The sequence below is a fragment of the Ambystoma mexicanum genome, chromosome 2p, assembly GCF_040938575.1.
Source record: "Ambystoma mexicanum isolate Mex_15411 chromosome 2p, UKY_AmexF1_1, whole genome shotgun sequence".
NCBI classification, from domain to species: Eukaryota; Metazoa; Chordata; class Amphibia; order Caudata; family Ambystomatidae; genus Ambystoma; species Ambystoma mexicanum.
This window is the reverse complement of record NC_090923.1, coordinates 1,177,902,711-1,177,929,124: the sequence shown is the minus strand read 5'-3', so window position 1 is coordinate 1,177,929,124 and position 26,414 is coordinate 1,177,902,711. Positions and strand designations below refer to the sequence as shown.

At 45.3% G+C, this 26,414-nt stretch overlaps 1 protein-coding gene across 1 annotated transcript in view; it reads left to right on the top strand.

Annotated features, from left to right (window-relative positions):
- HAUS7 (HAUS augmin like complex subunit 7) overlaps positions 1 to 25,096 on the top strand; it is a 262,504-nt gene extending 237,408 nt beyond the window's left edge. Inside the window, exons 8-10 of the mRNA XM_069645349.1 lie at positions 16,271 to 16,483; positions 21,660 to 21,771; positions 22,990 to 25,096. Of these exons, the coding sequence (XP_069501450.1) occupies positions 16,271 to 16,483; positions 21,660 to 21,771; positions 22,990 to 23,051 (387 nt within the window). The 3' untranslated portion in view covers positions 23,052 to 25,096. The remainder of the gene's footprint in view (positions 1 to 16,270; positions 16,484 to 21,659; positions 21,772 to 22,989) is intronic.
- Positions 25,097 to 26,414: the final 1,318 nt, after the last annotated feature.

Genomic DNA, 26,414 nt, shown 5'->3' with positions numbered 1-26,414 from the left:
TTTCACACATTGGTTCATTGTAGTGTGTAAGATTCCACTCAAATGTACTGAAAAGAAATGTTCATTATTAACATTAGATACATAAAATGAAATGGCACAAAAAGGATTGTGTGTACAACTAGTTTCTTTACATATTTGAAAAGATTGACGGAAGCGAATTACAATTACAAAAAGGGGAATAGAGAACATCATAAGTACAAATTGATGAATACCTAATGAGTAAGAGCTGCAGAACCAAGGAACACTACAGTCCTACAACATAAATTGGTTTTGAGATTGTATTTCAGCAATAGGTATGTCTTAGGATGTACAGATTTATGTAGATATGGGTTTAATAAAAACATTTGTTTTATTTAAAAATAAATCTACTGTATTGGTGTGAACAAGAAATACAGAAACATTAATTCTTTTCACATTTATTTAAAAATAATCAAGTGATAAACATTGCTAAAGTAATTTGTTGGAAAAAAATAATGTATACATTATACAAAGACAAATAGACATGGACAAAGGACAAAAGGCACACCATGAATTGCTTATATCGCACACAAAAAATGACAATTAAAAAAATCAATTAAAATGTATTTTTGAATTCAATTTTTCTTAAACTATGGGCATGTACATTTATTGATAAAAAAAAAATAGCAGAAAGAAAAAACAATTTATTAAACATTTATACAAAAAGACACAACTCTTTATAGACCACACCACTACACTTAAATCATTTTGTCAATTTTGCCACAATTTCAGACTTTGGTCGACAAACCACATTAGCAATGTTCTTCGACATAGACTGTCCTCTGGCAACATATTCTATAGTCAGTCCATGCATTTGCATTGCCAGCACAGTCAGTCAGATCTTGCACAAAGTCAAATTGTATCTGCTGTAATACTGGCGTGGCCATCCATTGTTTTTTTCTTTTGGTAAACGCCATGGTGTAATGCAGCATACCAAAAGCAGCAGCCGTTCTCTTGTTTCCTACGAACATTTTCATTGTGAGCATGTACACCCTGCCTTGTTCTGGACTCCATACCGTCTATGCCGAAATGCAACCTTTTAGACCTGTACTTTAAGCACACATTATGGAAAACCTCCAAATCCCCAGTGTGGCAAAATTCACTGAGGCCCTTCAAAACTTTGGTAAGCACCTTGTTGCCCACTATCATTTTGAAGTGCTCTGTGAGCAGGGGAGCCGTGCACCAGCCACTTTTTCCTGTGCTCCTGCTAGTCTCTCAAAGGTCCATGTTCATACACGTGATGCTGCTCATTGTCCTGCTATGAGTGTTTGAAGAAAGAGGGACCAATGAATGCCATTTCTTTTAACCATAATCTGAATTGAACCCTCACAGGTTTTTGAACACCACCAGATCTGGTGGCAGATGGACTGTGACCATTTCAGAATTCCTCCGACCCCTTTTTTTCCACCAGCAGCAGTAACTTTTTTGACTATTGATTTGGTGACCTGCTATACATCAAACTGATGCTTTATGTCAGGGAACTGCTTTTGCATGACCTTTCTTACGCATTCATACCTGCCGGCGGCGATCCATTCTATTTGCAATCCCCTTGACTGCAGAGGTCCAATTGATTTAATTAAACCATATTTCTCTGACAGCAGAGACTTTACATTTTGACACTTGCACAATGACAGTGCTTACTATTTGTTTGGATGTCCATGTCCTGGAAGTGGTAAGCATAGTTCTTTCAAGAAAGATCAGGACTTGCACTGTCCATCACCAAGCCTGAGCCTTTTGCCTGTGAGAGCATAGTCATTCACCATCTGTTCTAAATTCTAAACCTAACTTGTATCGGGGTACAAGTACTGTCTGATATTTGTAGTATCAAAATTTAGCAATGAACTCCACTGCAAAAAATTTACAGACAGTTGAGATCTTACTAAACGTTGATTCACTGAATAATGGAGCACAAGGACTAATTACATTTCCTGCTGGTACCTTTTTCAAGAATAGGTTGACGGACCTCAAAAATTTTGACAGGACCTGCACACAGCTCCCCTAGATCTTCTGGTTTGTGCCTTTGACTTCTCGAGAAAACTTCACCAATGGCTCCCCACAATTCCTCTCACATTTCCAAAAATGCATTTAATAATTTTTAAAGTCTGAAACTGGAAGCTGTCAAAAACAATGAATAAAGTTTCCCTCAATAGCCAATCGTCCCGCAATATAGTGCATTCAGAGTCTATGGTTCTGGTTAATTCCCTCTGCACTACCCATGGTGTACGGAGGGTCTTGCACTTCCTCGCCAAGCAATTTGGATGATGCAATCTGTGTTTTCTAGATTTTCAGACTGTATTGGGGAAATGGGGATGTTTATATCTTTATTTGACAGCAATACTTTAGACGGTGTAGATAGTGCGAGAGGATCGAGAACTAATGAATTATCTTCTGTGGTGTCTATCAGTTCCATTGGACATTGTGTACTGTAACAATGATCCATTGTTACTCTCCCTGGCTCGCTGGTGATATTCAGTTCAAATTCAGGCCATTGCACATCAGCATCTCGGTTCTGAACCTTGGATGACCATTAACAACCTCACACAATAGTCGCTCCCAAGTGACATCGGTTCGACAAGAGACATCAATTGTTAGTGGCGTGGTCTGACTTTTGAACTCGCCCCTCTGCAGTTGCTCCTCGACGTGGGATAGTCCTGCTGCTTGTCCTGAGCCATTTATCCTAACCTGAGCCACCTCGGATGTGCCTTATAGGGATAACCCTCTGCCTCCTTTCGCTGCTGCCATGCTATCCTCATCTTGGGTCTCAAAGTTCCTCCTGGTACTCTTAATGCCAAACCAGAATCATGAAGTGGTGTCTAACCAGACCCAATCCTGACCTCTGAGGTGACTTCTGCGACCTTGCACCCTGTGCCTTCCTTTTAGCAATCTTCATGCTCTGAACCCCATCCTGTTGCTTAACCTCCTTCGGGTATCTTGAATAAGTGTATACATACCTCTACCCCCCAACCACAACTGTTTTCTTCGGTGTGATGTGGTCCACTCTGCAACTACCAACTCCTGGCCTCTGTCGGACCTGGGTCCAGATCTCTTTTGGTAAGTTTCCTAGCCTCTTCACAATGGGATGGCTGGTGCCTCCTTATCGATAAATTTATCCTTTTTAGTTGGGTTTGATTGGTGAAATGGTGTCATGTCGATAGTGGAATGCTGAGGAGATTGGCTGGACATAACCCTGCATACCACGTATTCTGTGTGCTCTATGCTGCTACATGAAAGTAGGTGCTAAGAGTCATTTTGGGTGTAGGATAGGGATAGTGCTAGTCTGACCGTAACACCCCAGTCAACGCCTACATTTTATTTTAGGCATAAACACCTTGTAATACTCTAGGCCAGATGCTAGATGGTAGGATATGCATATCATAGGACTCTAAACAAATACAAGCACCAGAAAGACTATTACAGGGTTAGGTAATGTTTATATTAACCCAGCATGTTCCCACAGGCAGAGGGAGAGCACAGTGTGTCATTATGAAATGTTCTACCTCTGTGAAGGCTGGTTTCACTTTCCAAGCTTCTCAAAAACCTGCTAATTTCATGATATGATATATGATATGATATGATATGGTATTTGTAACGCGCCTATACACAAGTGTTTCAAGGCGCGACGAGGCAGGGAGGGAGGGAAACAAGGGGAAGACAGACAAACGATCCTACTAGGCCAGGTGTCATTCAGATCGGGCAAGTGCAGAGGTAAGGGGAAAAGGAGAAAGTGCAGGGGGGGAGGAGGGGGGAAAGTGCAGTACACGCTAAGTAGCGTAATAAAATAATAAATAATAAATAAAAGGGCCAGCTGGTGGCAAGTGCGAGGTAAGTGCAGAGCAAGTGCTAGGAAGGGGGCTGTAGGGATACAGTGACAGTCCCACAGTGCAGGGGGAGCCAGGGAGGCAGTGCAAGTGGAGAGTGGCTGGGCCCTGGACCGAGGTCGCTGAGAGTGGCCAAGATGCAGGTTTAGTGCAGAATTTCAGTGGGGAGTTAAGCAGGTTTAGCAGGGGAGAGGGAGAGAGAAGGCAGAAGCGAAGAAGAAGGTTTTGAGCTGCTTCCGGAACCGGAGATGGTTCTCCTCAAGTTTCAGGGAGGCAGGAAGGCTGTTCCAGAGGGAGGCCCCTGCTGCGGAGAGAGATCTACCCCCAGCTCGTTGCTTCGAGAAGCGGCTGACCATGAGGGAGTTGGAGACGGATGAGCGAAGGGCTCGTGAAGGAAGATATTTAGGAAGAGAGAGTTGAAGGTATTTAGGCCCCAGGCCCCAGAAGGCCTTGTGGACAATGCAGAGGGTTTTGAACTTAATCCTCGCAGCCACTGGGAGCCAGTGAAGAGATTTCAGTCCTGGAGAGATACGGTCCCTGGGCTTGAGGCCAAGGACAAGTCTCGCAGCTCTGTTCTGGATAAGTTGCAGAGGGCGGAGAGTGGAGGCAGGCAGATTAAGATAGAGGCTGTTACAGTAATCCAGCCTTGAGAGAACCAGGGCTCGGGAGACAGTGAGCTTCTGGGGGAAGGAGAGGAAGGGAAGAATACCTCTGAGGAGGTGCAGCTGGTAGTGTGACTTCTTAGAGACGTCAGATATATGAGGAGAGAAGGAGAGTGTGGAGTCGAAGATGACCCCAAGGTTTTTAGCCTTGCAGGTAGGGGCAGGAAGGGGGCCAAGGGAGGCCGGCCAGAGAGCTGCAGGGAAGGAGGGAGTGGGTGTGCCGATGAGTAGAATCTCAGTCTTACTGGTGTTAAGGCAGAGGTCATTGGCGGCACACCATATCTATGTATTTGATGGGGGAACCAATGTGATAGTGTGAGGACATTGTCCTGCTTCATGCACATTGTCAACCTACATGGGTATCCTGCCACAAAGAGAGTGTTCACTTCCCATTTATTCAGTGGAATATGCCAAACCTCTCTAAGGGATTAGCCACTTTTTCTACGGTTCCAGAGCAGGTTTGTTATCCCTGCCACTTCCCCGTACTTCCTCTCTCGCCTTACAGAGGTTTTGTTGGTTCGGTTCAGTACTGTACGTAAGGGTTGTTTGACAAAACTGTGATTCTCTCCCAAAGTCAGCTGAGGTTATTTGTCATCCCTTGCAGAATGAATGTGACCAGCTTTTCCAGCTGGACTCTCTTTGGAGTAGGACTGAGCCTGATTTGCATACAGTTTTTTTCCCTTTAGTAATGGAATGGCAGGCTGAAAAACGGATCTGGGGGTTGCCAAGAGCAATGCCAGAGGTTAAGATTAATTCAAATCCTTCCAGTCGTCTATCTTCAGATTTGCTAATTTCACCTATTGTCACCGGTTAGCCTACCTAACAAATGCATCTCAGGGAAGTCGTTGGAAAGGGGTGGTGTCTGTAAGTGCAAATTATTACCAGAGGAGCCCAACAATTGCTTAATTGGGCCCAATCTCCACAACATCCCTGGAATCCCCATAGCTTTGCTAACTGGGCCCAATGACTGCTCTGGCAGCAGCCGCAGAGCTGCATTCTCAGCGGGAAACCTGCATACTGAAGGCCACACTAACAGGAAAATGTCTTCAGGGACATCCATGTAGTTATACAACACAACTACTCTTTGGGGCTGAAGACCCTTCACTGCAGGCCTTTGGGCACATTGGTGGTTACATTGTAGGCCCGCAGTCTCAAAGATTATCTCCTCAATCTCTGTATTGTATTGTGTGGTGACCTTACTGTGCCCCAAAGCACGATGTAAGCAATAAGTGTGTCTTCACCTTATGTGGTGAAGAACCCCCAAGTTGTGCGGGGACTGAACTGACAGTATATCGCAATTTCTGATGCATCTGAATCTGCTTAGAATCGCATGCATATAGTCCGACATCTAGTGGTAATTGCGGAGTATTGCATCTTTCTTTTGAACATCGAAAAGGGACGTCAACCTGAGTGTGACTGTAACACTATCCCTAACGTGACGTGTAGTGTACCCAAAATCATTTGTGCTTTGTGGTTTTTTCTGCCTTCTGGTCGGTCGCTTAATGCAGAGCTCGTCTACCCAGTTTGTTTGTTAGGACAATTTTTCTGAAGTCCAACTAAGGGTTTAGTAAAACCATTCAACTGAGGCAGTACAAGACTCCACTTTTAGTATAAGGCTGTACCACCTGAGTCCATGGTAGTGTAGGCAGAGCAGCCAGGCTTATCTTCGGAGGGACAGAGGGCTGTAGAATCAGTACAAATTAAATTGTAATACAAATTAAATTGTAATACAAATGATCCAAAGAAACACTTTGTATTGTAAAAACAAATAATTTATTTAAATACAAGCAGGCCGAGATAAATCTAGGGGTAAGTAAGTACTAACACATTATATGAAATCACAATTATAAAAACACAACACTATACAAAGGTACACAGACCAAAATATAGACCTTATTTGGAACACCTAAAAGTAAACCTTTATACACATCCAGTATAGGTCACACCTATTCTTGGGGAGTAAAATCCAATGGTTACTTCACAATTACATTCAGTATTGCAAGGGCAGTAGACCCTACCAGTTGTACTAGGACTCTCAGTAACAAATCACATAATCATTCAACTGGACAATGTACTTTTTGTGAATAGTGGAACACCTATTCTAGGTGCAGTAAAAACCTATAACTACTTTTTGTGATAACACAGTTATACTAGGTGTGTAAAACCTAAGGATGTAATATTCAATTAGAGGTGCTTTTGAGATCAGTGGAACACAGATGGAGATGAGCAGTAACTCTAGTAACTTATTTTTCGATGTCCGACAGCTAACTCAAGGTAAGTAAAACCATCTACTTTTTCCATCTCTCAAGGAAGTCCAGGTTAGATAGCACAGGGAAAGTAACCCCTAATGTTACACTTTACTGAATGACTCAAACGTTATTCTAGGTAGGCAACAACCTAATACAGACTTGTTCAGGACAGGTTAGCAGAAAGTCGGGCGAAGCAAGGCCCAGTTAGGGAACACTCATACAATTATCCTAACAGGACTAATCTGGTGATACCAACAGTTGGAGGAAACTCCTACAATTACCCTATAGGAATAATATAGTGAAACCAACACATTACTTTTGGGAAGATTCACAACCTAATCACAGGAGAGTAAAATACCTTCACATCTCCTTTATATTAGAATGGCAAAACAGTTTCTAAGGAAGAAAATCTGTTAACCATACTTTTGAGAATAGTGCATCACACATTCAAGATAAGAACTTTTGTAACTGTTCACTCTTAGTTACCAACCAACTCTTTTACAAGTAAGTAACTTGTAAACATTACTTTTCTTTTCTAGGCAGAAGTCCCAATCCCTTCAAAAGTCTTTCCTTGGTTCTTGGAGCATAAGTGTTCTCAGTGGCAGAAAGGGGTGGGTCCCTAGGACTAGTGACCAACGGACTGTGTCAGAATAGGTTCTCTAGTAGCAAAAGTCATAGTTTCCTAGGAAAACTGGGCAAATGGGTGAGTACTTTACTTCTAGGGTTAGAAGATGGTCCAAAGGGCTTTGCAGAAGGGACCCTAGCAGGATTCTAGCAGTGGGACTGGGTGCACTGGAAGAGGCCTCCCCATCACAGAAAACAACCCACAGCTACACAGATTTCCTAACGGACTTAAGGTAAGTACATACCCAAGCCAACACAGTACCTCAGCATTGAAGAGGATTTTGCAGCAGGACAACTTCAGGATCTGCAGCCAAATACCCTGTCAGTGGATGCCTTGTCGTGGTGACTGAAAACAAGACCGCAGAAGGAACTTTGCAGCAGGGACCGATGTAGAAGGCTCTAGGCAAGGTTTCCCTCACGGCTGAATGCGGTTTTGCGAATTTGGCGCCTTTTCAAGCAGCGCAGGAGAAGACAAAAAATCGTGGCTTATTTCTTGTCGTTACAAAGGTCCAGCACTCTGTTGGGACTTTTCAGACTCGATTTTTGTTCTGGAGAGCCACCAGGATGCCTGTGAATTTTCTGCGAGATTCGGAATTCGGAAAGACTGTGCACTGCACAGTGGCTCGAGGTCCCAGGGTATTGGGGTATTGCAGCAACGCAAGGTCGCAGTAATGCGTGGGATGGCTCAAAATGCAGGTCTTCTTGAGTCTATTGGGTCTCACCAGGCTCTGCGTCGTCGTTTTTTTGAGTCCCCAGGTCGATTGGAAGGCAGGGCTGCAGCAGGCTCAGGTTACACCGCAGGCTCTCAGGTCGCTGGAAATCGTCTCCACCGCCTTTCCTTCATCATCCTCTTCGGTTTAAGTTCCAGTGGTCGACTACTCTTCAGCTTCCAGTTTTGCAGTATTTATCAGGCATTACAACACAACTTCTGCATTCTCTCCCTGCATTTTACAAGAAGGGGCGATCTGGTTGTCCAATCTGTACGGCCAGCTCCCCACTGGGATGTGTCCCCATTCAGGCAAGGCGTAAGACAAAGGGCTGTGGAGTTTTGGACTCCTCCCTCGCTTCCTACCCTCACAGACAGACTGGAGCCTGGGCAGGGAGTCCAGGGGACTCCCGCCAAAGATAAAAATCGCATAAAGGAATTTCCCACCCTGGATGTCAAAAAACGACACACTAAAATGGCGAAAAAACAGACAGGGGGCATTTTGGTAAAATAAGCACCCTTGGGTGCCTTTACTGCAGCTGTGAACACAGCCCCCGCGGTAATGGTGCACCAAATCAATACAAGGTATCACTGCCACCAGCCATTGAAGGTAAGCTTGTCACTAACATAATTGTTAGTTTTAAAGTGAAAGGGGATACATTGTATTCACTTAACAAAATGTAAAAGGGATCCAAAGAACCTTTCTACCCTTCGGAACTATAGTTCTCTCAAGTTTAGCAAAAGAAAGTTAAAAGGGGAGACCCTAGGGCAACCCAACAACAACAAGCCCTTATTGCCAATACATTTTTAAAGAGGATAACTTTAAAGACACTATGGAGAGCCTTTAAAAATGACACCCATAAAAAGACTTAAAGATTATCTGAGTGTGGAAAAACGTTCCCACTCACTGAGGTCTTAAGAAAAATATCCCACTAGTAAAGCAACAAGTTCTGGGGTTGACCCAGATCAGGAAGATTGACCAGTTCTGTGAAAATTTTAGCTAACAATGTTGCTACGAACACATCTTGGTTGCGTTAACTGCCAGGCATCTTTGATGGCTGTTGAACAACTGCTTGACATCTTCTTGACTGCTGCTCCCGTTTTGCAGATTCTACACCTCTGGCAACTCAACGGCTTTTTCTTCTTGGCCCTCACAGTAGGGAGGGTGGGGACGTGATCTACTGACTGTTCTCTTGAATATCTTTTCTTTGCCCTTTTCTCATTCCGTCTGGCTGCCTTCCCCCCCCCCCCCGATATGGAGCAAACACCTTTTAAAAGTTGCCTGTCGTGTAACAACAAATTCCCTTGGAAGGACACTCACAAAGAGTGCAATCGGTTCCTCGCTCATGACCACAACGAGCGGCGTTGCAAAGCCTGTAAACTCTTTTGTCCCTCGAAGACCGGTAGAATAAGCGATGGGCGGCTTACGCCATGCAGGCTGAGAGTCATTCTTGTGCCGGCACCTCGGGCGAGTAGTCTATTGGCAGCTGTGGCTCTGACTCTGAAGCTGTAGATGCACCTTTGGAGTCCGATTCCCCTGTATCCATCCCCAGCCCTGCTGAGCATGCCACCGGCAGTGCAATGGGGAGTCTAGACCTCCAGTTACAAGGACACTCCCCATACCCCTGAACTAAACACACAACCCCTATGCCTCACTCGACGGATTTGTCGCAGAGCAGAAGCCATCGACGCCCCACAGTCCTGGCAAAGTTTGAGCCCGCTGCACACCTGCCATTGCTGCCTGTACAGGGCCTTAAGACGGTGACCTTGCCGGGCGCCTTCCTTAAATCTTCGGGCCTCGGTATAGTAGCGTGAAGAAACGCCCAAAAGGGCCCCCCTTTCCAAAACACTTCCAAAGCTTTGGCAGAAGCTTCCCAAGGCCCATTCTCAGAGCTCTGGCCCTAGGAAGGCCTCCCCTTTGCCTGAGTGGTATTCACCAGCCTCTCCCCATGTCTCACACCCTGCAGTAGGATCCTGTTCCTTGTGCTCCTCCCCTGATGAATCATTTTCCTCTGTATGGACTAGGGAGAAAGTTGTGGCCTGTATGGAGAGGATGTCTGAATTTATCAACTTTTCAGACAAATTTGATGACTTTCTTAAGAGACATCGTCCTAGGGATACTTGCCCTGTACCTTCTAAATCCCCCAAGGCACCACTCTCCAGGTACACTGTTTTCCTCTGCGCCTAGACAACGTCTACCCAGGACTGCTGTGACTATCTTCCAGGGAGACCAGGATGACCCAGATGATGACATCTATTATGTCATAGATCCAAATAAAGTCTCACAGGATCCATCTCTCAAGATCCTGATAACTGGGCCTGTGCTGATGAGCAAGTTACTTGGCCCACTTCCCCAGCCTAAGAACCTGACTCAGACACTTCTCCCACCACTAAACCTGGGATTCTTTTCCTATTAACGATCAAATGTTACTCCACACCCTCCTCAGGAAGGTTGCTGACCATTTCAAGATCTTAACCCAGGAAGCACCACCCAACACAGATTTCGTTGAGGATATCCTCAAGGAAAAAGTCCCCATCGTCAGCCAGTTCCTTTTCTGACCTCGGTTAGCACCCTCCTTACTTACACCCTCACTCGGGCCAACAACCCTAGAGTTGAGAAGATGTCTTGTCCAGCGCCCTTGGATCCTTGATCTGTTATCTGTGGACATGATGTTCCGGACTCCCTGGTTGTAACAATCACCAGGAAACATGCAGGGGTACCACTCTCTTTGTCCGAGTCACCTCCAGACAAGGACTTTAAAAAAGCTTTATGCTCTTGGTAAACGTATCACCACCATGGCTGCATTCAGCACTCGTATCGTTAATAATACCACGCTCCTGGCACGTTATAGCGATGTTCAGTGGGTGCTTGTGCAGGAGGTCATACAAAACATCCCAGAGCCTACTCTAACATAGCTGTTAGCACTGGTGACTGAAGGGCGTCCAGTGACGCAGAACATTCTGACGACTCTGGATTCAACCGAGACGGGAGGACGGGTACTGGCAGAAGGGACCCTGTTAAAGCACCATGCATGGCTTGAAAACTCTGGCTTTAAACTGGAAACGCAGGTTTCTCTTATTAAGCCTGTTAAAGACTGTGCCCTCTTAGGTAAGGATGTCAACAAGGCTCTTAAAACTGCTATTTAAAAAAAAGCACCAAACGTGGAAGTCACTGAACCAAATCTCACCCAAGCCTTTTGTCCAACAGGGAGTCTTTAACACCCGCTGATCCTTTCGTGGTCCATCCTTTTCCCGCTCCTCCCAAGGGAACTACGGAACTGAGTGTCTCCTTGGTTTTTCGGACAGGGCCCTTCCAATAGTTTCCAGACCCCTCAACAGCTGGGATTTCGGTACGGAAAGGGTAGGGGAGAAACTCTGCGGCCACAGATTTTTCAGCCCCAGCCAACAAATGATTCAGCTGCACATGTCGCCTCGTATATCTCCCCGGGAAGGGGGCAGGAGGTGATGAACTTATTTTACCCACGCATGGGAGGGCATCACCTCGGATCAGTTGGTACTCAAAACCTTTAGCGTTTACACATCCTGCTAGACGTCCAGATCCTACTGCAGAAGGGAGTGATGAAGGTCGCCCCAGATCTTGAGGTAAACGAGGGTTTTTACTCAATATACGTCCTTGTACACAAAAAAATCTAACCATGCACCCTGTTTTAGATCTGTGTTCTGCAAACAAGTATGTCAAACCTCAAAAGTTCAGGATGACAACTCTACAGGAAGTAATCCCACTGCTACAACAGGGGGATCACATGGCCACCTTGGGTATGAAAGATTCATACTTTCATATTTCAATGTTGCCAGCACACAGAAGAACCTCGGGTTCAAGATAGCAGACACTCGCTTTCATTTCAAGGTACTTCCCTTTCGGCATTGCCTCAGTGTACCCTTATCTCGACGACTGGCTCATAACTGGAGACTCGTACAAAACGTGTCGGAACACTCAAAAGACAGTAGATCTCCTTTTCAACCTGGGATTCTCAACCAACGAGAGTCATGTCTGGTCCACAGTCAAGTTAAAAAGTTTCTAGGAACACTCATTTCGACAGAAGACTGGTCCGTCGTCCCCTCCGAGAGAGTCCAAAACGCGTTGTTCCAGATTCCTCAGTACGTAGCAAGTCGACGGGTAATCGTACGAAAAGCCATGTGGCTACTGGTGATGGCATCCTGCATCTTCCTGGTGCCAAATGCACGTCTGTATTCGCAATGCGCCCCATGTACGAGTGGCTTGCGAGTCAATGGTGTCAGGCAAGTGGTCGATGGGACGATCAAGGGGTAGTCTCGCCAGCTCTCGTTCAGTCTCTGGACTGGTGGTCAAAGTAAAGCCTTCTGAAGGGGAAATCCTTCACCACCCCTGCAGTAGAAGCCACTCTCACAATGGATGCATCCCTTTTGGGATGGGGAGCACACCTCTTGCAACAGACAGCACACTGCATGTGGTCTCCATTAGTAGCATCCAAACATATCAATCTGTTGGAACTACTTGCAGTGTTCAAAGCCCTAAAAGCATTCCAAACACACCTACAGGGGATGACCATTCTTGTCCTTACAGACAGCATCACTCTCCAGGGCTGTCCAAACTGTCACAGAACATTTGGAAATGGTCACTCAAACATATGTTCCAGGGGAACACAATCTTCTGCCACACATAATCACCAGAGACTTGGCCCAAAGGGAACGGTCTCTGGATAACCTAGTCGAGGAGATTTGGCCACCACCCCCCCCCCCCGATTTCCCATCTCAGCAGGATAGTACATAAGATGCACCAGGACCAAGTCACGCTGATCCTGGTAGCACCAATGTGGGCTCGACAGCGATGATTCTCTCATCTCATGAGAATGACAGTCTGCCCTCCCAGGAAACTGCCTTTCGCATACGAAGACCTAGGGAAAACACTGCACCGTGCCTCCACTCAGCAGCTTGTCTCCTGAAGTCATAGAGGTTGGGCATCTACAACTACCTCAAGGATGTATGGACATTCTTAGAGAAGCACGGAAACCTAACACCAGACATTGTTACTCCAATAGTGGAACCGCTTTGTCATTTGGTGGAATACAAAAAACATCAACCCAGATGACTGTTCACCTAAAGATGTAGTCCTTTATCTAACACACCTCTTGGATTCAGGACTTGTTTTCAATTCAGTCAAAGTCCACCTTGCTGCCGTCTCTGCGTACACCAAGTCTTAGAGCAAAATTTCCTTGTGGAAAATCCCAGTGATTTGAATGAAGGCAAGGGATTTGTTAATCTCCCTGATTACCAGCAAGAGGAACTGGGCTGAGGAAATCCCCCTGCACCCAAAAAACAGAATGGTCCAGCTATGTGACGAGTTTACTGTTCATTCAAAATCATCAACAGTGATTAAGATGTGGACAATGCAGCATTCTCCAAAACTCTCTCAGCGATCTCGGGCCTGTCGTCCTGTTTTGAGTCTGGTGACATCACAAAATAATGATACATCATAAAAACCTAAGTTAGAATGGGATTGTTTACTAAGGTAGACTACAAATGCATTATATAGGGGATTAGTACATTGATTGGGTGAAACCTATCTGGTGGTTCCTCCTGTGACCACCTCCTAATGTTGCAACTGCAAATATTTCAGGTTGGTGTGCTGGGATTGGGGGATGCAACAAAGTGTAAGCTTAGCGTGGAAGGTGAATAGGGATTGGTGAGAGGGTCTTCCCAGCCTTGGGGCTTTGGACAGTTACCAGCTCAAGTGCAAATATTCAAGGTGGTGAGAACGGTCCGAGAATTCTGGATGTTCACAACAAGTTACCATCTCCGATCCTCTAGGCTTTGTTACAGAACATTCAGCGTTGAACCTGGTATTACTTTTGTATCATCCTGCTGGATGGGAACAACAGATTCAGCCTGGTTTGAATGAATAGGCCTTGTCTCGGAGGTTCAGATCACAGGCGCTGGGACCACAAACTTGACTTCTCCTGCTTGCATTTATGAGGATGTTCAACTTTTACACACAGGTGTCCTATCTCATATGCTAACATGAAACGTTTCCACTGCTGCATCCTTGGCAACAGTGTGCCCAGTGGCTGCACTGGACGCCTGGTCTACATGTCTCTCTGAAATCAGCGTGTCAGCCTCTCTCTGTGTTCTCAAGTCCTTATAGTGCCTTCCATTCACTTCAATGCACTCCTGGCTTCCATCTTGATTTACATGGCCGCCCATGTTAGTTGCGTTTAGCATCAGCAAGCAGTTCATATGTATTCTTGTGCAACTTGCGATTACTGCATAACAAGTGTCTGTCCTCTATCTGAATCATAAGCATGTTCTTGATGTCTGCAAGCAATTAAGCTTAATGTCTGCATAGCTTCGGGCAGGGATGCATATGTGCTTCATGTCTAACGCATCTATGTCATAATTTCAGTCATGATGTTATCAGCTTCTGCAGGTCTCAGTCTACCTGATCCAGTGACTGCAGGCTTAGATCATCAGTGATGTCGTCAGGACACAGTCTAAATGGATGTCTGTGTGAATAGCGTTTCTCACACCTGCGATACATATACGATGGGGATGAGGAACGCAGGAATGATGTACACCTTTCATTTCTCTGCCGCCGGGATGAGCGTGGGATAGGTGCAACGAGGGCCACATTTAAGTCTCTCTTCAGATTAAAGCTTTCATGGAAGGGGTAAAAAGACTTCACCCTTCCAGCTGGGTCTTGAGTGTTGCTCTTACAAGACTAATGGGACCTCCATGCACAAGGCCATTATAAAGCCTTAAAGAGGACCTAGACGGCACGAAACACGTGTTGTCTAGGGCTAGGACTTGGTTTACAATAGTCAATTCAATAATTAATGCATTATTAAAAACCATTGTCAAAACAAGTACAGGACACACATGTAATCATTGGTGTGTGTATTAATTCGATCTCAAGTTACAGTAAAAAAATAAACCATCCTCCATGTTTAAAGGGTACTCTTGAGCACATTTCAAGCCCATAACACAACCACCTAAAGGCTAAATTCAGTACTTCCCTGTAATGACTAGGAACTACCCACACTGGTATATGCTCTCTCGCAGGAGTATATTAAGCATTTCCTTTTTTCTGATCAGTGCTATGTTTTGCTAATTCTACATTGACTATACAGGCATTGAATTATCAGAAATGCATCTATACCCTTCATTCCATATCAAATCTTTCATGTGTGTTTTACCTTTTTCTCCCTTTGCCCTTTTCCCTCTTCTGCTGCCCTTGTCTTTACTTTCATACACTAAGTATGAATAATACAGATGAGGGCACAATACAGCACTCTAGGGACTAGCCTTGGCACTGTTGGTCCACTACAGTGGTGACGAACGCAGTAGATAAACAATTGAGACCAGCACCACTAATGGCAATAGCTTATTTTCGATAAAATTACCTACCATATGTTATGTTAATAAACATTTATAAGACACCCTTCACTACTGTAGCACCAAGGCTTGTCTGTATATTGGCATATTGTGCCCCTCTGCCGAGAAGGTGCAAGGGGTTTGAGGGATTGTGGGGGAGGGTGTGTTTATCATTGGTAGTGGATCAAACAAATGTTGATCTGGGACTAAAACCTGCATGTAATGCCACACATTTTTCTCTAATTGCTGTTTCTAGTACATTGATTGCATGGTACTTGAATTAGTCAGTGCATGGTTGTGATGGATGTATTTTCCCAACTGGGCGGGCCCTTGAAGTGTTAAGGCTTCTTCACTGGTTAGCATTTTCCATTGTCCCTCCTGGTAAACCAAATAAATTATCTGGGGATGCCGGGCCAACTGACAGAAGAGCCAGAGCCAAGAGCTGGCCATGGGAAGGCGAATGAAATGATCATGGAAGAGAGAAGAAGCTATTTTCAGTCCTCCAAGGGCCAGACCGGCTTGACCATTTGATGACCAATGAAATTGAATGATCTATCTTGCGTTACGTGAGTAAAGTGAAATGCAATACTTTTAAGTAAGATAGACATATCTTGTAATATGTACCCATCTGCAGTGGGTGAATCGACCCTGAAATCCCTATCCAGTGCGTGATCCTCGGCTTGGGCGAAACCAATCCTATGACGCCAGTACCAGAGCAAATGTTATTTCACATATGATTGCTACAGCTGGTAAATTGCCATAAAATGTCTGAACACAATCCCAAACTATTAGTTCTGTCAATGCTTGTTTTGTCTATTCTTGCAGTGCTCGTTCCTTGGCAGTGATGCCCTACCTGACAGCAGTACTGTGGTGCAGGCCTTGAAACTCGCAGTGTCTGACTTCCTGCTTCTGACAAGCACCTTTTCGCAGATCTACGAGGATGAATTCAAGGCACACTGCAGCCGACCTGCCCCACAAATCAGTGACTGTGGGCCCCTCTTCCAATCGGTACATGTGTCTCTGGGGATCTGCAGCAAGGTAAGGCTAATTACCTTAAGAGATTTCTCGATGAGAGACACTATTCTTTTTACTCCGGTGCACACAATTCCATGTCCTGACTGGACTACCTGTTAGTTCCGTACACACTGGTGGGGAGGTGATTGAGGTGTGATATTTGGCTAGGGGGCTCTCTGACCACACACCACTGTACATAGACATCATAGGGAAAGGTAGGAAGGGCCAAGGAGAATCGTTGACATACATAAAGAACTAGTAGACGGTACAGACCTATATTTCGAACTCAATGGGGGCATAGTTGATAGTAACTCTACCATTCGAGGGAAGTATAATGAATCAGGAGTAAGACTCTGACACAAAGACATTGTAATGGTTGTTATAAACTTTTATTAAATTAAAAGAAGGGTTGGAGAAAGACCTATCTTGCCTTAACACTGAGGGATTTCCCTGCCTCAGCAAAACTAATGGATGTCTGTGTCAGAATGTCCAAAAATATTAACTCTATGCTGAGTCCAAAATTCTATCCTGTCCCTTACAAGCTAGACCTAATAAAGTGTAAAGGAGAACAAGTATTTAAACTGGCCATCTTTAGTCGTCTTTTATGTTCCAACATAAAGTTCCAAAAGGTGCACAAATTAACAAATGGTTAAAGTTCCTCAAGGTTTCACAGCTCTCAAAACGATGGGGAAGGTCTTCCCTTCCCTCGAGTTTTCAGCTTCTCCTCAACTCTTTGCCACTGTTGTTTTCCTTTGCAAAAGATAACTTTCCAATCAAGAGGAGGGCATAATCCTGTTCCCCTAGCAGCACACACTCGGGGGATCTTCCTCACTCCTTGACTTACTCCACAGTTCTTTATAGTTCACAGTTCTTTAACAATTATTCCACTTTGGAGAGGGGGTTTCCCTTCCCCTAGATTTTAGACTCTTGAAATGCTTCCCTCCAGACTCGCATTCACTTTGGCCTCGTTTATTCTCCTGCCAGGACTTTACAAGTTACTTTTCCTTTCAGGTGCAGGTCTTCAGACTCTCCTTCGCAATACTCCACACATATATTTGGGTGCAGGCACCCAACTCGTACATGGCCTGGTCTACTTTGCTGCCAGGACTTTTCACACTGTCTTTCACAGCGTAGAAGGGTTTCAGACTTGCACACTTTACCTGGCAACGGCCTTGTCCATACCCTTTTTATCAATTGGGTCAGTGACCCTTCCACTTCTCATTCATTACTTTCACTCTTTGTCACAGGGCTTTCTGCCTGTTTTAGCAGACTCCTTAACTCTCGCCATGATACGCGGCATTCACCTTGAAGCGCCCCAGTGTCCTGCTTTTCCCTCTTGGGCTCACCGGTTTGTTTTGGCTGCTCCAACATTCTTTGCATTCTCTCACAGTTGCGGCTACTTGCCGGTGGCTTGGTACAGCGTTCCACCCCTTCTCCGCTTCTTGCCTGGTCTCCTGCGTCTCCGGACAGCCTCATGCTGTCCTCGGCCTTACCACAGCAGACCCCTGGCTTCTCAGCTTTTTCTGGAGATCGTTTCCAGCAGCCACCCAGCACTCCATTTTCTTTATAACTTCCGACTGCCTTTGCGTGCATTGAGGTTCTCTCTGCAGCGTTTCTCTCTCTCCGCAGCTGCTGTTATTCACACAGCTGACAGGTATTTAAATGCCCCACTTCTATTTAGCTCCCGCCAAGAACTAGAACACAGCGTAGGCTGGTTCTAGTAATCTTCACTCTGGTCTTCTTTCTTGTCTGTGCTTTGGTATAATTTGTCAGAAGGAACCCTAATGTCATAATAGGCTGTGAATTTAGGGGTGGTTTATACCCAGAATACAAAGATGGATGCCTTGTTTCTTGCGACCAGTCTCTCACCCTTCATGAAGGTCCTTCACCACTCCCCCCCCCCCCACCATATGATCCTTCCCTGGGCAGCCACCCTCAGGGTCGGGATCAGGTAGCGGTTGTCCTTTCCTCGCCACATGGGAAGAGAATTACCCAAGAGAGGGAGTGATATCCTCACTGGATTCATAACGGGAGATCCCGGCTGCGATTGGGGTTCGTGGAAGAGAAAGGAGGGAAGAAGTAAGGGTACTTGAAGTAGTGGCGGAAACAGAATGGAGTTATATGGAATCTAATTCAATTGAATCGAAGGGGTCCTGGATGAAGGCACTGGAGAAGTGCAAAGTGGCCATGACGAATGAGGCTAGACCGGCATATTTGACCAAAAGAGCCAGAGTGTATGAATTGGGACAAAAGGGGATGCATGTTGGCCTGGCTAGAAAAACGAGAGGAAGGACTGCTATGGTTGAGAAATATACATAATGGTAGAGGAGATGTATGCTCGAATGTGAAGCAGATAGCTCAGGTATTTGTGGAGTATTACAAAGCTTTGTACACAGGAACAGCACGGCTCACAACATTGGAGATAGAGAGGTATCTAGAGCTACTCTCGCTTCCTACACTGGATGCACAATCAAGGCAGGAATTAGAGGAAGACCTAACTCAGGAAGAAATACAGGAGGCAGTTAATAGTTTGCAATCGGGAAAGACTCCCGTACCGAACTGGATACCGGTGGAGTTCTGGAAATGTATGGGAGACAAGGTAAGCAAGCCCATGTTGGATGTTTCTAGATGGTCGAGAGAGATTCAAGGATGGCTACAATAATGGTCATCCATAAAAAGGGCAAGCCCCCTGATAAGTGCTCCTCCTACCAGCCTATCTCCTTGTTGACTGTGGAGGTGGAGGTGAAGGTATTGGCCAAAGTTCTGTCTAATGGATTGTTGAGTCATTGGTAAACTGATACACTCGGACCAATGTGGCTTTGTGCCTGGACGGGCAACAAGGATGAACTTACGGAGGTTCCACAAGGTATTAACAATGGCAAATCTATTGGCGGGTCATCACGCAGTCATGACTTTGGACTGGGAGAAGGCCCTCGACTCATTGGGTTGGAGCTTTCTCTGGGCAGCGATGAAAAGGGCGGGCCTGGGACCTATCTTACTGGAATGGGTTCAACTTTATGTACAACCACTGGCTGTAGTTGGAACCAACAGGCATGTGTCCCACACCTTTCAACTACAAATGGGCACTTGGCAGGGCTTCCCTTTGCCGCCCCTTTTCTTCCTCATGGCAATTGAACTGCTAGCAGAATCAGAACGTGCATGTTGATCTGGGGATTTGGGCGCCAAATAACTTGGAAGATTCATTATACTCAGACGATCTCCTCATATTTGTGGGGGACCGTAATAGATCTAGCCCAAGAATAATAGGACCGCTAAGTGCATTTGGGTGGTACTGCAGACTTAAAATTAACTGGGACAAATCGGCATTAATGCCCGTACAAGGGGGTGATGATGCAGTACCAGCATGATGTCCCGAAAGAGAACGGTTTAAGTACCTTGAAATTCTGATTAACCGGAAGGAGACTAGGTTAATCGAAAGCAATTTGGTCCCACTACTTAATAGGCTGCATGAAGACGGCAAGCATTGGACGAACCTGCTGGTAACACTATTAGCGAGAGCCAACCTGCTCAAGATAATGACCTTGCCCAGACTATTAAACATCTTGCAGAACACACCAGTGAGGGTACCCAGAAATCAGTTTGATGCGATCGATGCACTTATCAGTGGAATAGTATGCGTTAGTCGGTGTGGGAAGGTGGATTAGGTTTACTGGACATTAGGAAGTATAATTGGGCGGCACATTTGATAGTCACAATCAAATGGTTGTCTTGGGGGAGAGATCTCCCATACTAGACGGGAACTATCTTGTGTGACCTTGTGTGATCCGATACAAGTGTTATACCGGGGACCCAGTGGGTGGGTGGGGAGTGAGCCTTCCCCCAGCGGGACAGAGACTGGTGTAGTTGGACTGAAGAAACCAAAAGTAAGTGGTGGGATAGGAATATCAGAATGCAGTACCGCTTATGGGATAACCCTCGGAAACTGGGGAGCAACCGCAGTGGATAAAAGGCAATTTTTACAGTAGGAGATGTGGTGGAGGACAGGGGATTAATGACGTTCCAAGCCTTAATGAATAAATATGGTTTGGCACCGACGGAGGAGTATACACACATACGGCTGACAAACTCCATGATGGCCCAATTTAGGGGGAACCTGGGTCTACCGGATCACTTTCCCTGGAGATTAACCTCCTTTCTCAGAGGTGGACAAAGAAAGGCTTATTTTAGCTATTCCAAGCCATTAATAATTTCACGTTCTCCCCTCTGACAAAGTTGAGGGACAGTTGGGAAAGAGACGTAGGGGTCCTGGAGAGTGAAGCATGGATGGAAGCATTGGTGGCTGCTAGGAAAGCTAACATATCTTCTAGAATGTGACTGATGCAATACATATTTTACATAGAATATATTATGCAAGGATATTTTGAATGGGGAGAATAGACACTGACGGATGCCTCAAATGCTAAGGGGAGGCTGGCACCTTTTTCCACCTGATTTGGGAATGCCTGAAAGTTTTGAACCTCTGGGACAAAGTTACATGGGTACTTACGAGGATATTAGGCCACACAGTGCCCATACATGCCAATCTATTGCTGCTGCGTATTAGGGGGGGGAACGGTGGAGGGGAGAGTATGAAGGAAGCACGGGGGAGTGGAGACTCATCCACATTGCAGCAATGGTGCTTAAAAGAGACTTGTTACCAGGAAACGTCCACTATGGACATTTGGAAGATGGGCATGGAGCATCACTGCTTTTTTGAAGGAATAACATACAGTAACGGGGTTGGGGGTGTCAGGAAATATCAGAAGATATGGGGAAAGTGGAAAGAGCCCAAGGAATTGAAGGGATGTCTCAGCCAACCACACTGAGAATTCCATGGACTGGGAAGAAGGGATGTGGACTGTGGGAATATGAAAGACATGGTTTTGTGTTACTGGGAGGGAAAAACCATGTGAAGATTCTGTTTATGATAATGATGTTGTGATATTGTTATTACTCTACTGAAAAGCAATAAACATGTTTTTAACCCAATTTAACTGAGGTCCCATCTCTTCACCTGCTTTCTCCCAATGAGATGTCAAACTAATGAGTAATATACTCCTCAAACAATGAAATGCATCCTCTTTGGAATCACATCCCTTGAGCTCCCACTCTGATCTGCATGCTTGGTGGGACAGCTGTGCATGTGATGTGCAAAACTGGAATGGCTGGTTTATTTCTGCATTTTTTTTCAATTTCCTAGGAGCTGCAGGCTATTGCCCAGTTTTCCGAAACCTCTGACCGAATTGTGAGTGCAGTGCACAGCAGACAGGTTGAGAAGGAGGCCTGGGGCGGCAGCAGCATGATGACCCTTTGTAAGTACTCACCCTCACCATGCACCCACAAGCCCCCTTGCAGTTGCCCATATCCAGAACATTCTTGAGGTTCTTGAATGAGCACCCTGTGATTTTTAGGTCGGCTATGTTGGGAACAGATTCTTATATCCAGGAAAGTCAACCAACAGGATCCACAAAGGGGTAGTGTTTCCTCCCTAACTAGTCCGTGACTACCAGACTAGTGTCTGAAGAGAACAGTGACTTTTCTGTGAAATGTTGGCTATTAAGTGTAAGAAGCTTTTTACAGCAACAAATGGATAACTGAACTCTTGAATAACATTATGGTCATTGGAGAGAGGATGAGTATGAGTATGGTAGCTAAGGTTTGAGGGAGTGATTTAACAGAAAATGCCCACAGAGCGACATCCAGGGTAGTGCTGGCTTCTTTGCTGATGTTTACCAACTCTACAATGCCTTTTGTCAGTGTCTGAAAAGTATTCCAGAGTTGGTCCATAGCTTGGAGTTTGCCACTTAGTGAGATCTACTGTACCATGGATTAGACTGGTTGGGACGGTGGCCTCTGCATTGTCCTTTATTCCATGTTCTGGAGGAGAAAGAGGATGCATTGTTGCTATGCAAAGCAGTGGTCATTACTGATGAGCCAATGTTGAAATGCCTACTCCTTTCAGGCTGGCCGATCCAGACTTTACAGAACTCTGTTCCCCTGCAGGCACTCTTTTCCATTATGTGGTATTCCATAGAATTACATGATTTTAAGAAACGTACAACTTCCTGCAAGGACCCCAGAACCCTTTAGTTAGTAGTAGCATGATTTTATGCAGAGCTTTTGGAGTATGCGGTGTACTGTGTTCTTTCACACCTAATAGAATGTCATGTTGCATAGTTCCATAATGGGCTGTACACACTACTTTGATATTACTGCTCCTCAATGTTAGTTTATGTATTAAAGTATCAGGCCCATACAGTGCCATTGCTTTTTTGTTTGATAATCCATGTAATGAAATTACACACATCTTAATGGTGTGTAAATACTTGAGGGTAGGAAGTTGTCTGCCCCTAAATTCCATCAGAATTTAGTGACGCACAACTAAGCATCAGAATGTGCCTTCCTCCTTCCCTGCTCCGTGTCCTCTGCTACTTGCTTTTGATACTCGGGCGAGTGATGTCTTTATGCTGATAACACACATGCGTTGCGAAAGAGACCTGTAGTTCACTGCATGTTTTCCTTTATTACAGCCTCAAAAATTGAACAATTGAGAAAGAAGTATGAGCACTTCCACACCGCTCTCCATGGGTGAGGGGGGACCTGAGTGTACGCTGCCTGGACTTGAGGTGAAGAGCATAGAGCGAAGATCTGAGAGGGTAACACAAGTGGGCCATTGCTCTTCACAAGCCCTGCCCCTTTGTTTTGCAGACCCCTTGTCCCTCATCCGTTGAAGACCTTGTTTGATGGAGGAATATACTCAGCTGTCCCCTGCATAGCTCCCCTATATTTATATTGACACAACCTTATACCTAAAGTCCTAGTGCAGTGTCTTGTTCTATGCAAACACGACGAGCGGGTCAATGCAAAGAAACTTTGAAATGTGAGTTGCTGAGCCAAATGCCAGGATCCATCCTTTGGAACGGATTCCATCCCTGCTTTTAAATTGTTTTGGGGGTCAACAAAAAGATGCATCTGAAGGCCAAGCAATTTTGTGGACCAGCAAAGAGCTATTGGGACCCGAGGTGTGCTGGTGAGCATTTGCATTTCTTGCTTGGCTCCATGCATATGTTGGAAGCAGCTTTTCCTGAAACCCTATTGCTGAATGGTATGAAACATTCCAATACTTGTGTCACTGATGGACAGTTTTTGTCCTAAAACAGCACTGGTTAATGACGACGTTGCTACAATGGAATATTTTTTTGACAGGCTGTACTGTGGCAGGCATTCTGTATGGGCCCCCGCCTCAGTTTTCTTTGACGCTTCTTTTGTTTGGCTGTTAAATGGGCGGGAATGAGCAGTGTGAATATGAGCATTGGGTACGAAGTGAAATTCCAGATGATCTTTTTCCGCCCACAATTATGATCGATGTAGAAAGACTGATTACATTTGGTTATTCAGTCTTTCTAAATCGATCATACAAAACCCATTCACCCACCTCCCGAGCCCATAACCAACCCCCCCTCACCTTATTCTCTGTGATGCTCCTTTCCTCTCGATGCGCCCGCCATCTTTGGATGCCAGCTGCTACCTGTGATGCACACAAATGCGCGCAGGAACTGCCAGGCGAGGGAAGTCACGGGAGTTTGGTAAGTATGTTTTTTTTGGCGTGTGTGTTCATGCATGTGTGTGAGAGAGTGTCTTTGACGGAGAGTTGGGAGAATGAGTGTGGTGGGGAAGGGAGGGTGCAGGGTGTGGGTAAGTGTTTGCATGAGTGGTGGAGAATGTGTTGTGAATCCCCTAACTCCCCATTTACTAGAAATCCCGCCAGCGCTGTAGAAGGTGGGGGTCGGGTTCCGTAGGCGATATTTCAGCATTTTGGAGGCCACACAAAACCATCTGAAATAAATTGGTCTTTTTTTTATTTGGCCATCAAAATGTGGAATATCGCATACCGAGCATTGTGACTGAAAGGACACTTCTTCTGCATGTACACATGGGCCTCTGCCAGTGACATGGTGCTTCCCTGTACAACACATTCTGAAGTTGCAACATAATTGGGCGTAAGACATCTTTTGGTTAAAGTCTGTGTATGTTTAAAAGTGTACAGATTATCTGCCTTCATTGACATTTTTAATGAGTGATCATTTATGGTTTTTAGCCCAGATAGACCACTGATCAATGATTTGCTCCATCTCTGTGTAGCAAAGATGGCTTTTAGCACCACCAAGCTCGCAGAATTTGGTAGCGCTTGCTATTCTGCTTCATATTGTGCTAACGAGCTGTGTCATAACTCAACTAATCTTCATGGCGGGTAGGATGGTGCTGGATTGGCATTGGCAACCTCTGCCGCTTGAGATAAGAATGGATGGCCAGCAATGGTCCTGATGATCTTGGCAGATGGGGTGGGGTCTGGATTACCTGTTGGTTCACAGCACTCTGTGCTATGGTCCTGCCTGGCAGCCTTTCAACTGAGGTTTTCAGCTCCACAATGGCCAGCATCCTGTACTAAACCACCTCCTTGGCGCTCCTTAAATACTCTTGAAAAAATATTTGAATTCTTTTTTGTTTTCATTAATGCTATTCTAGGAGAGTGAGTCACGCCTGTATCTGGATTCAATTTTTAACATGAGTTGTACAAAATCAAATGGTTTTTATTGTGTGATCTTTTGAAATAAAATATTCACTTTTACATAACAAGTGCTTAGCGTCCGTTTCTTTGTATCTCGGTGTTCAGCAACATGCTCTGGGTTGAGTGGTGGGTGGGGTGTATAGGACCATCTTGTTTTTTCTTCACTTTTTCTGTGACTGCTTGAGGGTCTGGAAAGGTGTGCAGCTATGTACTGGTCGCTCAGGAAAATTGGAAATATGTCACACATGCACTAATTATACGCCAGTATTAATGTTTTTTTGTTTTTTAAATATTTGGAATGTGTACTAAGGAAGTGTAAACTGAACATGCAACACAGATGATTTACTTCTTTACAGGTGGAATCATCGCGCATTACTATAAAACTCCAAAATTAGCTATGCCCGATACATTTACTATTGCCAATTAAAACCTTCTAATAGGACATCTTTCTATTTGACATACTGGCTTAGCACATTAGGGGTAACTATTATAAAGACCGGGATACACCGATTACAACAGAACATATATAGGATCAACAATTCTTTGTGAGTGAGGCAACTTTCCCAACCTCATCTTCTCTTCAAACCATCCCTCCCATGACCTTCCCGGCCAACCCCTCTTCCTGTAACCACTGAGAGAAACCTGAAGGTGTCTCACCTGCTAGTACCCAGGGATATATCATCCAGGTGGCCAGGACATGGCCACCGCTTTTGCATCCAGTTCCTGGGGGTGGGCCAGTGCGGGAGGATCACCTGGGTGAGGGCTCTTGGGGGAGTGGGACACCGGATGGCGAAACGCTGTATCCCTTTCCCTGTAACACCTTTATCCCATCCTACCAAGAAGGATACTTAAGAAACTCGACCTCCCCCTCCCCCCTTTACAACACACTTTATCACAGACAGCTTGATATGAGAGAAACAGACTAACGCCCGAGCTGTATACCTGACATGTCCCAAAACGATAGTCGGGCAATTACTGACCATCACACACACCTGACTTCCATTACATTTCCTCACACGGATAAAAGGCAGAGCACACTCTGAGCGAGGCAAAGCACACGAGGAAGCAGCAGTTCCAAGAAGACAGTTTAAAATTAGGTGAAAGACAGCAAAACAGAAGGGGATTGCAAGGAGGGAGAAGTGCCCTTGACCTTTTCGACAAGGAACCATTACTTTCACAAAACCTCAAATAGAAAGCGTAAGACCAAGAAAACGGGCTGAAGAAATCTTCATTGTGTGTTTGGCGATATACGGGACTCTCCTGCATCGATAATCAAGGCTGGGAGAACCGCTTGCTGCTGTGGTACTGTCTTTGGCTCCTACAACAAAGCAGCGCCAGTGGAATCAACACAGCCGGTGAGTTGGGGAGGCAGATACCAGACCAGTC